At 43.2% G+C, this 13,171-nt stretch overlaps 1 protein-coding gene across 3 annotated transcripts in view; it reads right to left on the bottom strand.

Annotated features, from left to right (window-relative positions):
* Positions 1–9,614, bottom strand: part of msrb3 (methionine sulfoxide reductase B3) — a 92,342-nt gene extending 82,728 nt beyond the window's left edge. The window contains exon 1 of one of the 3 annotated variants that reach the window (XM_084330257.1): positions 9,497–9,614. In XM_084330257.1, coding sequence (XP_084186383.1) covers positions 9,497–9,575 — 79 coding nt within the window. In that variant the 5' untranslated portion in view covers positions 9,576–9,614. The remainder of the gene's footprint in view (positions 1–9,496) is intronic. The other 2 variants (XM_084330256.1, XM_084330259.1) reach the window with 2 other exon arrangements.
* Between the last annotated feature and the right edge of the window lie 3,557 nt (positions 9,615–13,171).

The following is a 13,171-nucleotide window of genomic DNA, read 5'->3' as shown; positions in this document are numbered from 1 at the left end:
AGATACCCTGTAGGAAGGGACCATGGGCGCCCAAACCTTTTCACACGGAGGACCGAAGTGGAAACATCCTGAGTGGAGCGCCGTGGCGTCCGAAAGAAGAACAAATATTTAGAAATGTAATAAGCAAGCGTTAGCAACATTCTTAGGTCTCATGGTGTTTGCGCTAAGCAAGTTTTCTCAAATATCCCTCGTTAATTAAACGTAATTAAATTGCATAAAGATAGACCAAACAGATTATCTTTTCAATCTCTGGAACCCCAGTGTGGCGTGCCAAGAAGAATCTTGCAGACGGTGGAATCGGGGTCCTCGCGAAGCCCTGGTGGACATTAGCTGACGTCTCTATGCCTGATAAAAACTAAGGCTGCCTGTCTCTAATGAACGACATCAATGAAACTGTGAAATATACTAGCAATAGCCAATATTTCTCCATCTCCATGTAACCCATTTAAATGTGAGCCTGCTGCTGGTCTGAGTGAACCTCTGAAATCGGTTCCAGATTGTCTAATAGTTGAAAATGTTATAGTTTATGCAAATATAATTTTGTCTCAAATATGTTTCCCCTTGTTTTTGCCAGCACCTACACTGGTGTGTAGTGTATTGAGAGGGGACCCTATTAACTGTTACACTGCTGAATGGGTCGAAGATCGTATTGTATTTGTTCCCAGTGGCCATCGAATAGCAATATTGTGAGTTTTGCCCATCCCTACTCTAAAAGGTTTATTTTTTATTAACAAGGTTTATTTCGTCTCGTGTCAAATCCACCATACAGGCAACGTCATCCCTGCTGCGTCTCCACAACCTCTATACAAAATAGTTGAATCAGTCTTGTACCGGTACCTGTGAATCGATACCGGTACCCAACGGTACCTTTTTTCGGTACTTTAGTCTCAAAATGTTTTATTAATCGACCGTTTTCGGCTTGCCATTGCTCTGACTGCTTTGTTGTTGAATCAAGTCAAATCCTAGGTAAGCATATATTGTGCGTGTGAACGTTGACATGAAAAGAAAAAAGCAAAAAAAATAAAAAAAAGTTTAAAAAAGATAAAAAATAAAAAAATCTTTATCTCACTTGAATCGATACTCGTTAGTACCGACATGTTTCGGTTCGGTACCTCAAAAGTACCGAATTCGGTACCCATCCCCAGTCTTCTATCAGTTTTGGATTATGGTGATGTAATTTATAGGCATGCTGCGGCATCAACTCTTAACACTTTAATCACCATGGGTTAAATTCATAATTTACCATCCCTCGCCAACTCTATTTGTCTATGGAGAAGTTCCCCTTCTTTGCAGGGCTATAACTTTTTTAATTCTATTGCTACATTGCCATTATTAGGGCCCATTCAAAGTCCTATATGTATTGTTCATTGTGTAGCAACGTTAAACTTTTTCATTCACATATTCATACTAAAATATGGTCTAAAGTATAAGTATGTTTTTATCGTTTTCTGCAGCTTTCTTCAGAACGTGATTTATAGCCCTAAATGCATTATATTGATGATCAAATACAGTTTGGTAGGAATCTGTGCGAGATAAAAAATGTCAACTGGACGTGGTTCTAGAAGTTTCTACGCATCATCTGATGATGACCGGATGGGCGGGGGATCGTTTATAATTCCGTGGGCAGCGTTAGATGATTCATCCAGAGTGGGTCATATGTTCATCAGATCAGTTAGTATAGAAGACGTTAGAAAATAACGTTGAAACTCACCGTGGCTTCCTCGCGCCGCTGGCAGATGAGCGTGGAACAGAATTTTTTCTATTATGGGATGGAGAAATGCCCGATCCATTTCCAGGTTGTATAATAGTATATACGTCCAAATCATGTTGTTTTTTCGAGTTATTTGCACCGATCGATGTTCACTGTGTCAATACGGAGTCTCTCTAACGATAGCGAGTGCCCGGACCACATATGGATGAGCACTACCGGTTCAAAGGTTAATTTCCGGTTGGCGATCTGCCGATCGGCCACCAGATGGCGCTCTTGAACCGCTAGAGAGTTGAGTGGAGCTTTGCAGTGTGTCTCAGGGCTCCGGAAAGGAAATATGATTTCGATGACAGATTTTATCAAAGACGAGTTACGGCGTCTTCGGCAGAATGAGCATGGCTAGGAATGACGTGTAATCTCGTCCACGGCGATCATAGTGTTAAACCTCTGGATTCTGCATATCACTCAGCTCTTAGATTTATTATTACTGGTGACAGATATGATACTCACCACTGTGTCCTGTATGATAGGGTGGGTTGGCCTTCTCTTACAGAAAGGCGCAACAAACACTGGTATTTATTTATTTATTTTTAAAGCCCTTATTGGTAAACAACCTGTTTATATCTCTTCACTGTTAGATTGGAATATTGGAACCTATTCAACTCGATCGAATGACTGGATGGTTCTTAGGGTCCCTCAAGTTTGTTCTGATCTAGGGAAGTCAGCTTTTTCCTTTGATGCCTCTAGTCCAGTGATTCCCAACCTGGGATCCGCGGACCCCCTGGGGTCCGCCAGGGGGCGCAGGGGGTCCGCCAAACCACAGATGATTTTTTTTTTTTTTTTTTTTATTCTTTTTTTATCATCAGAAGCATGAATAGTCTCTCCACTACAATAAAAAATAAAGATAAATAAATAAACATCTAGACATGATTTTTGAACGTTAACAGTAGGCTACCGGGTAGCCGCTAAAACGCGAATCAGTTGACTGTATCACTTTCTGTAGCTAGCCTAGCACGCTAGTTAACTTTCTCGGCTCGTCTGCAGTCAGCCGCCAGAGGCGAAAATGTGTGACAAACGAAAAGGAGATGACGGCAGCTCATCTGCAAAAAAAGTTAGGACCTACAGCAATCGCGAAAATTACATCACCATGGGCTTCACTGAGGGACCAGACAAACGACCTGAGTGTGTGATTTGTGGAGAAAAGTTGGCAAACTCGAGCCTGAAGCCCAGCAAGCTGAAGAGACATCAGGCGTCTAAGCACCCAGAAACCGTTGGGAAGGATCCAGACTTTTTTCGGAGGAAAGAACAGTCTCTCAAGGCGAACAAGCCTGTTGATGTTAGAGTAGCGTGGAGCAGGGGTGGCAGTGATTTACAGAAGGCTACCGAAGCCTCCTTTGAGTGTTCGCTTTTAATTGCAAAAGCAAAGAAACCGCACAATATTGGCGAGCAGCTCATCAAACCAGCCTGCATCAAAATGGTTTAGAAACTGTGCGGCCCACAGGTGGCGGATAAACTAAAATCAGTACCACTCTCGAACAATGTAGTGAAAGACCGAATTGATAAGATGTCAAGTGATTGCGAGCAGCAGCTGTCAGAAAAGCTTAGAAAGGGTCCATTTGCCATACAACTCGATGAAACTACAACTGTCGCAGACGAGGCTGTGCTCATCGTTTATGTGCAATATATTGAAAATGAGGATCTGAAGCAGGACATTCTCATGTCAGTCAACCTTACTACCAGGATATTTTTACTGCAGTGGATTCTTACTTCATTCAACATAAATGCAAACCGTTCACCATTAGGGCCTGATTTGAGAGGATGAATACAGGATTTGAATATTGGCCAAAATTTTGAAATACATATGGTGCAAGATTAGATTTGTTGATTGAAGGCACAAGTCAAAGAAGCATAGTGGGTCTAATTATGATGCATATGCCTGTGTATAAGCAGTTTGTTATTAAAATGACAAAAAAAAAAGTATTAAACCCAGCTAGGACAGATTCTCTCTGCTACTGATTGGAATTTCCTGTCTCATATTTAGTTTAATTTGTTGCATTGATTTGTTCCATAAATGCAAACCGTTCACCATTAGGGACTGATTTGAGAGGATGAATACAGGATTTGAATATTGGCCAAACATTTTGAAATGCATATGGTGCAAGATGAGATTTGTTGATTGAAGGCACAAGTTAAAGAAGCATAGTGGGTCTAATTGTGATGCATATGCCTGTGTATAAGCAGTTTGTTATTAAAATGACAAAAAAAGGTATTAAACCCAGCTAGGACAGATTCTCTCTGCTACTGATTGGAATTTCCTGTCTCATATTTAGTTTAATTTGTTGCATTGATTTGTTCCATAAATGCAAACCGTTCACCATTAGGGCCTGATTTGAGAGGATGAATACAGCATTTGAATATTGGCCAAACATTTTGAAATGCATATGGTGCAAGATGAGATTTGTTGATTGAAGGCACAAGTCAAAGAAGCATAGTGGGTCTAATTGTGATGCATATGCCTGTGTATAAGCAGTTTGTTATTAAAATGAAAAAAAAAAGTATTTTATGGTATCTTATTAGGAGGGGGTCCGCGAATTTCATCAGAGATGTTTGGGGGTCCCTGGGGGGAAAAAGGTTGGGAACCACTGCTCTAGTCTAACTCATGGAATGTCCTACAACTCTCTGAATTTGGAGGTTCTCCCTTCCCTTGGTATGTTTAAACGTATGATTTCAGACCATTGTGTGACTACCTGTAACTGTTTTAGCTGATATTTTTTAATTATTTTAAACGTTTTTAATTTTTATATTTTCTGTGAATATTGCTTGTATTATGTACTGTTTACATTTGTACAATCGTCGTTTCTGTAAATGAGGGAAACCTCAGAAGCTTACAATTTTAAATAAAGGTTGAAATGAAATGAAAAAATACCTGCAGGCCTCCTTCCCTGTGCCAAACCTGGATCAATAGACACAGCATTAAGGATGGGACAGAGGTCAAATAATTTTGGCAGCGATTTGGGGCGTTCCACAAGCTATTTAGCACGGTAATGCATCGCAGGGAACGTAACTGCACTGCAGTAGGGCTGAGGTTATCGAAGTAAAGTAGGCTTTGCTACAGATATACAATAAACAACCAGTGGAAAGGTAGGAGTGGGTGGAATCTGACAACAACAACACCGCCTTTGAAAGGTACAGAGGAACAGCGTGGCGTGATGACAACACGCAAACCCAACCAGCCACATGGGCAGCTTGTCAAAATGTCACTATTCTGTTTCATTTATAAGCAGCTAACGTAGTGTTTCCAATAGAATAGAGTGAACGGAATAACGACGTCGGCTACTGTACCTGTCAGAAACGGCAAGTATAACCGACCTGTCAGTCCCGACCGAAATTCACCGGCATATAGCCGGGAGCTTTTCAAGCCCTTTTTCAAGCGTTCGACTTCATTTAACTTTAACGGTCTGTCTGATGTCGATGAATACCCGATCTGTGCTGTCTTTCTGTCTGTCCATTCATCTATAGATCAGTCAAACGTCATGTGCGCCGTCACGGCATGTGTTTTCAGACAGGAGTCCATACGGGGGCCTAGGGGTTTTGACAGCACACCATCATGGTACTTGATACAGGGCTAAAGGTGCAGGTTAAACAAACAGGTGAAAAGATGAAGCAGCTTCAGTTTCCCCCCTCAGGATAACCTGTTGTAATGTCAAGCCGGGGCACTCAGCTGTAAGAAAGGCAGTCAAACTAATGTTTACAACTTCCTATAACAACTTAGAACTTCCTATATTCTTTGTTTTATTATAATTTTTTATATATATCATTTAAATAGTTTTTATTAATAATTCTAACTGTGTGAATGACCCTAGGGAGAATATAATTCAAGGAAACAACGAATGGGGATCATAAACATAAAACGACCAAAGTCAAGGGATTGTGGACGAATTATAATGTGTAAGAGGGTATAAGGTTAATACACAAACTAGTCATTATTGTGGGTCTATTGCTTATTGCTTTCAATCAATCAATCAAAGCAAAAGAGTCAGGTTACAGTGTTCTTTGGTAGACCTATCAAGCCCCGCCCTCTTTCCTTGATGCTCCAATCGCAACTGTTGCTTTCCTCGAGGGACAGAGTCATGTTACATACAAACACCCAGGGAGCGAAATTTACTTTTTGACTCACCGGCCAGTGGCGGGTAGATGGGAAGAGTCTAACCGCCAAGCATATTTCTTACCTGCCAACATTTTTTTGATTAAAAAAAAATATATATATATTTTATATAAAAAAAAAATTGAAATAAAATATATATTATATAATCATACTTGTAGTTGTATTATCTGCGAGACATCGCCACCATGCAATAAGTCAAAATGCTTGCTATCTGCAAACAGCTCCACTGTCTGTGTGTATACTTGAGTAGCCTCCAGCTCCAGCAAGGATTCTCCGGCCCTGCAGCTAGACCCTATATTCAGCTAGACCCTACATTCAGCATGCAAGGATTCTCCGGCGATGCAGCTGGACCCTATTTATACCGTTACGGTTCTTTTGTCAAATCACATTCAACATGCCCTCAGCTAGAATACGCATTCAATCAATGTTATAAGACATTGATATCAGGAGCTATCTGTAGCTACTGCTAGCCCGGTAGATAACGTTAAGACAATTTAGTTTACTGGGACAGATAAGATCTAACGTGAGCTAGCTAAGCTAGCTAACGAGGGAACGGAGGTATTATGCACTCGAGTCGACTATTGCTGGAGCATTTGTTGATATCAGCAGCTATCAGTAGCTAGCCAGCTAGATACCGTTAGACAATGCCTCGTCATGTATTAAACTAAAAGTGAATAGTTGACTGGGTCATTGTTTAAACAGTAACGGTAGCTCAGCCCGCATATCGCAATGGTTGCGTTTCAGGAAGTAAACAAGCCAAATGAGAGCTTCCGATTGGTCATTTGCTTTCTTTCTCATGAAACCAGTCACGTCACTCTACTGTGATTGGACCGTTGACTTGAGTGCAATGTGGGACTTGTAGTTTTTTAACGATCTCGCAGCGGAGAAAAAAAAGACGAGAGCGGCTATAATCTGTACTCGCACAATCAAAATAAGAGTATCGTTATGAACTACACGTCTACACGCCACACGGCGGGCAGCCCTCTAAGTGTCAAGCGCCAAAGGTAAAAACTGACCGCCCCTGGCGGGCGGCGGGCTTTAGTTTCGGTCCCTGCAAACACCCATAATTAGTTATCTTATGCTGTGTTTTTACTGGTAGAAATTAGGGGTGGGACGATATATCGATCCAGATCGATACATCGATGTAATTATCAACAATCGAATCGGATCGATGCGATGTAATAAGATCGATTCATATCGATACTCTTATTTTGAAAATCCTGTGGCGAGTCTCATATCCGCCCAAGAACAACAGCAGTAGCTCCGTGTGTGTAGATGTTACAGCATAGCATTCTCCCTTTCTGTGTGTGTGTGTGTGTGTGTGTGCGCGCGTCTTTGGAAAGACCAGATGAGGTCAGAGGAGTTTGATGTTTAAATGTTATATAAACATAAACAATATAATACATAATAAATGTAGGCCTATACATGATCATGCAACATCAACAAATTGTCGTAGGAACGGTTTGGGAGAGGGAGGTTGTGAGTTTTGAGTTCCAAAAAATGTAGCTTAAAGTTTAAAGCTCAATATATAAAAACGTGGCACTTTACAGTGAACAGGAGGTCTATTTGTATTAAAAACAATAGATTGATTTTCCTTTAAATGTCTGGAAGAGCTCAAAAATACAAATGTCAAATGATATTTTCATTACCTTTTTTTTGTTGATCTAAATGTTACTGATTGTGTTAAATGGGCATATGATATCATCTCATATCGATCGCAGGCACCTGAATCTAATCGTATCGTATTGTATCGTGAGAGACTTTGTGATATCGGCAAATATCGTATCGTTGTCCAAAGAATCGATATCGTATCGTATCATGATGAAACTGGTGATTCCCACCCCTAGTAGAAATAGGCTAATAATAGCCCACTGGACTGTTTCTAAACGATTTAGCTGTCAAAACCGAATAGCTCTTTATTACACATGCTTATTACATGGCGTTTTAACATTCGCCGAAATGCTTGATTGTGATTGGTCAATAGCCCCTGACAGCTGTGAATTATTTTTCGATAACTACCGGTGATTATTGTTTTTCGCAGCTGGAGCAATCAAGCCCACTGACACACACTGTTTCAGTGCAATCAGACACATCTGCCGGCTGCTGGCGATAATAATAATCACTTTATTTGGGCTGACAGAGCCACAGAACAACTGCGTCTGCATTTGATCTCGTCTTGTCGATGGTGTAAAATGAATTTGGTATATTGTTAGTAAGTTAGCCATGTAATAAGCGGGATAATGTATAGCTATACTCTTGTCATTGTCGCAAAATAATTGACCTTCACTGACTTTAAAACACCTCGGCGAGGCGCCTCTGTGTTCTAAACTCTGTGTCGGTCAATTATTTTGCGACAATGACCTCGTAGCTATACATTATCCCTTACATAATTAAGAGCCACAGGGTTATGCTTCACTGCCCTTCAAAAGTGGTTTCCCATAAGAGCTCTGTAATAGCTTCATTACGTCAGAGGAATAATTAGTGCGCCATATTGATGCTGCCTTCAAATGGGGTGGCGTTTACAGTCGTCACGAGAAGAGTCCAGATAACGACCCACACACTGTTGTGGTATTCCCGATATTGCTAAGTGGGACGTTTAAAAAAAATAAAATAAAAATGGCGGTGCCCATAGAAGTTGGTTGTCGTAGTCTTTCTTAGTAAATTAATAGTATGTGGAAATGTTGACATTCCCAACGGTCTCAACTGTTTTCCTCTCGTCGTTATTATGACTTTGCATTTAGTTGGCAAAACAGTTAGTCTCGCGGTGGCGTCAAGACGCCCAGTTGCCTGGCAACGGTGCCCTCGCGACTACTAACCACTCACGACAAACGCCAAGCATATCGCGCGCTTGATTGATTGATTGAACATGTTAACAGATTGCAGAATGGGTACACCGTACACTACAGTACGGCTCAATACACACAAATGTTAAGGGGAAGAGAAGACTTTCGTCTTGTTTACATCAGGGTCCCCCATTTTCAATTCATCATAACATAAATGACATACACAGTACTGTTGCATCTAGACATTTATGATTATGACATACCAGATCTACAAATATACAGTACTGTTTATGAGTACAAAAAGAGTCTAAAAGAGTATATACATTTGAGGGGGGACTTCCCACGTCGAGACCACGAACTCACGGGTAGCATTTGAAGGCAGCATGAAACACAACGCTCCCCGGCTGCAGGTGACACTGTCAGCTGTATCCGGTTACAGCAGCGTCGCGCGTGTCGGCTCCGGTGACACCAAGTAGTAACCACTCTGTCATCATCACCACCGACGGCTCGCGCTCGCAGACGCACAACACGGCGAAAGGCAAAAAAAGAAAGGCCTAAATGCATGACTGCACGCGCGCTCCTATTAGACACTATTGTCACGTTGAATGCTAGTTTCTTTTCGCACGTGACGTGAGTCGGACACAAAGGCATTTGTTTTTGTGTATCGCTATTGACGGCGCCGGTCTCACTCAAAAACAACGCAGCCCAGAAAGCTCTGGAAACATCCCAACAACAGCATAACTTCCCCTCTCCCCTACCTACCCCGCAATGTTGTTGTTATTATTATTATTATTGTTGATGTTAATATTCTCTACGGCATACCGTTGCAAGCTGACATACCTGTGAAAAGGAGCAGTAGCAAAGCGACGTATACTGTGGGATATTGAGTAGACTGGCAGCGGGTCCCCTGTCGGTGCATTTGCTGTCAACAGATTGAACGCGACACACTGGCCACTCCAATAGGGTCCAGCTGCAGCTCCCGAGAATCCTTTCACAGGGCGCTGTGGCGAGTAGGGTATATCTGCAGAGCCCCGACTTGTACTGTGTGTGACTGTGCGTCGGGGCGCCTGTAGCTGTTCCGCAACCGTTCCTACTTCCGGGGTAGGCCTGATTGGCCCCGACAGGCACGTGACCCCCCGCGGCAGCCCCAGGAGCAAGCGCGCTACTGCTGGAGTTCGCTTCGCCTTTCACATCGCTGCCGTTGGTGAAAGCAGACAAATGAATGACTAATTCGGTCAAAAATAACGTAACTAATAACGTTAGTAAGCACTGCTTATATGCTTATTATGTCTGCGGGGTACAGTAAACGTTTCTCCCGGTACGTTTCTCCCGGTACATTCTGAAGAGCACACCGCTGTATGTTGGAGAACCAGCGGTCTTCCTCACTCGAGTGAGACTAAAGCCGTGCACTGCACCCTGCACAGTCTCTAACAGTGTAACAGTAAGAAGCATTTTGGATAAAAGTATTCTGTACTTCTGTATGACATTGACAACAATGTATGCCTTTCAAATGTTAAATGATACACAGTGAAATCTACGCTCTCGCCTCAGCCAACGGCAGCGATGTGAAAGGCGAAGCGAACTCCAGCAGTAGCGCGCTTGCTCCTGGGGCTGCCGCGGGGCGTGGCCGCGGCGGGTCACGTGCCTGTCGGGGCCAATCAGGCCTACCCCGGAAGTAGGAACGGAACCTTGCGGAACAGCTACAGGCCGTCGGGGCTGCGTCTATACTTTCCGTAGCCGCATTTCTGGCAGACGCTCTCTGATTGGCCGACGCCAGTTTCTACACTGGTTAAGCTTAGGCATTCTTCGAAGTTGGTTAAGGTTAGGCAAGTTCTTTCGACGGTTAAGCTTAGGCACTCTTTCGAAGTTGGTTAAGGTTAGAGTTTGTCTTAGAGCATGGTGATAGAACGCCAGGTAGTTTGCAGGCTGTTTGACGTGGAAATGGGCAAAGACACAGCTCGTCATGCTATTGGGCGCACATGTCACATGACCAGAAACGTCTGCCAGAAATGCGGCTACGGAAAGTATAGACGCATCGGGGCTTGTACTGTGTGTTGTTTCCGGTAAAACCCGGAAGTAGTCAGTTAGTGCTGTTTATTTTGAACCCTAACCATCCATAACCCCAGTGATGCATTCCTCATGGGATGGGGTTGCATGCAGTGCAGCCAAAGTTTTGTGAGCAGAAGCGCGTGCATGCACACGCACGGATGTGCACGGCACGCGCGTGCACACAGGAATGCGCTGCACTCGCCAACTCGCTATAAGTACCCACCTGGGCTACTTTGCATATCAATAGCGTCGGTCGTAAGGTGTGTTAAATACGTTCTCAGATACATTCACACAGAACTTGTGAATGAAATGTGTTACATTCCATTCGTAGAGGCAATTAGGCATCGTCTTTAGTCTGTGTTTAAGCGAGGGAACATTTATGCGCGGGAGCACGCGCCGGGAGTGCACGTGGCGTCATTAGCGTGCGTGCAATCAGTGTTGATATGAGGAACGCAACACTGCATAACCCTATAACCTTAACCCTAACACGGAACACAGAAATGCAAATGCTGTCGAGTCCTCACTGCTTGTAAAAATAAACAGCACAAACTGACTACTTCCGGGCTTTACCGGAATCAACACACAGTACAAGCCCCGACGCACAGTCACACACAGTACAAGCCGGGGCGCGTCTATGCCTTCTACAACGCTGTTTGGTTTCCGGGTTCCTCCGATTGGCCGCTGAAGCACGCCCCCCGAGTGACGCGAGAACAGCCAGCCTTCACAGAGCTCTAGTTCTAACCAACTCGATGGAGATCAACCCCGAAGTTGGAAAATCACTTAGATTTCGTAAATATTTACCCGTTTCTCATACGGTTAACGATTCAGAAACAATCATTGCTCATCTCCGTGTGTTTATGTCGTTGCAGATGCTCAACAAGGTGGGTTTGATTCGCAGTCATGGCGGCGAAAGTGTCTTTATTATTTTGATTAGTTAACATTATCATTAGCAGGTAAGTTATGAAGTCATTGTTTATCATAAAACCAACAGCATGACTGGCTCGTCTATTCTGTGCTAGATCAAGACACTATTTCAATAATGGATGACGGTGAAAGCATACACGCCACTGAGAACAGTTAGTACTCTGTAGATATAACGTCAGCTAGCGAGGTTGCACAACTATATCTTCTACTTTCATGAATTGTTTTCTACTCCTACTCTGCTTTAAAAAGATAATTCCACACCGTCATCAATTATTGAAATAGTGTCTTGATCTAGCACAGAATAGACGAGCCAGTCATGCTGTTGGTTTTATGATAAACAATGACTTCATAACTTACCTGCTAATGATAACGTTAACTAAATAATAAAGACACTTTCGCCGCCATGACTGCGTATCAAACCCACCTTGTTGAGCATCTGCAACGACATAAACACACGGAGATGAGCAATGATTGTTTCTGAATCGTTAACCGTATGAGAAACGGGTAAATAATTACGAAATCTAAGTGATTTTCCAACCTCGGGGTTGATCTCCATCGAGTTGGTTAGAACTAGAGCTCTGTGAAGGCTGGCTGTTCGCGAGTCACTCGGGGGGCGTGCTTCAGCGGCCAATCAGAGGAACCCGGAAACCGAACAGCGGTGAAGAAGGCATAGACGCAGCCGGGGCTCTGCGGCTCTGCAGATATACCCTACTCGCTGTGGCAGCCACAGAGAGGAGAAGCATCCATCTGCAGAGCGGCAGAGCCAGCGGCGCTCTCAGGTCCGGCGCTCTCAGGTCCGGCGGTCTGGGGACCGCTCAGCAGCGTCACCCACCCAATGGCTGAATTGCCAATGGCTGAATTGGAGTATTGCACTGTGCGGGCACAGCTGTGAGATCTGCACGAGGCCAGATATCTTGAATGAATGCATTTATTTAAACTTTAATTAACAGATTGCAGAATGGGTACAGTACAGTACAGCTCAATACACACAATTGTTAAGGGAATGCAGACCTGAGAAAGACTTTCGTCTTGTTTACATCAGGGTCCCCCATTTTCAATTCATAATGACATTTATGACATACTCAATATACATGTAGCCGGTACAACGCTGTACCTGCCGTTACATTCACCCCCCCTAAACTCACACCACTCAGGCATCCGGGTCATGGCACCACTGTAGCCGGTACAACGCTGTACCTGCCAAACACTTCGACCATGCCTTGAGTGGGAGTCGAACCCCGGGCATCCGCACCGGGGCCAGCAACACAGACCGCTGTGTCAAGAAAGGATATCCTCCCTAAGCGCTCGGTCTGGATGCCTCAGGGGAGTGAGTTTTACTTCTATGTACCGTAGTCACACTATCGCGCTACATATCCGTTACATACAGATATAAAAATCTAATCTAATCATCTAATCTAAACTAATCATGACATACATATATGCAGTAGGCCTACTGTTACATTTGTGACATACAAGATATGCAAATATATATATTTTTTAAATCTGTTTATTACTTGTTTTTTATTATTTATTTTCAATTTA

Source organism: Notolepis coatsorum (assembly GCF_963971535.1).
Source record: "Notolepis coatsorum genome assembly, chromosome: 15".
Lineage (NCBI taxonomy): Eukaryota > Metazoa > Chordata > Actinopteri > Aulopiformes > Paralepididae > Notolepis > Notolepis coatsorum.
Note: the sequence above shows the minus strand (reverse complement) of the source record. Positions and strands in the feature narration are given on the sequence as shown.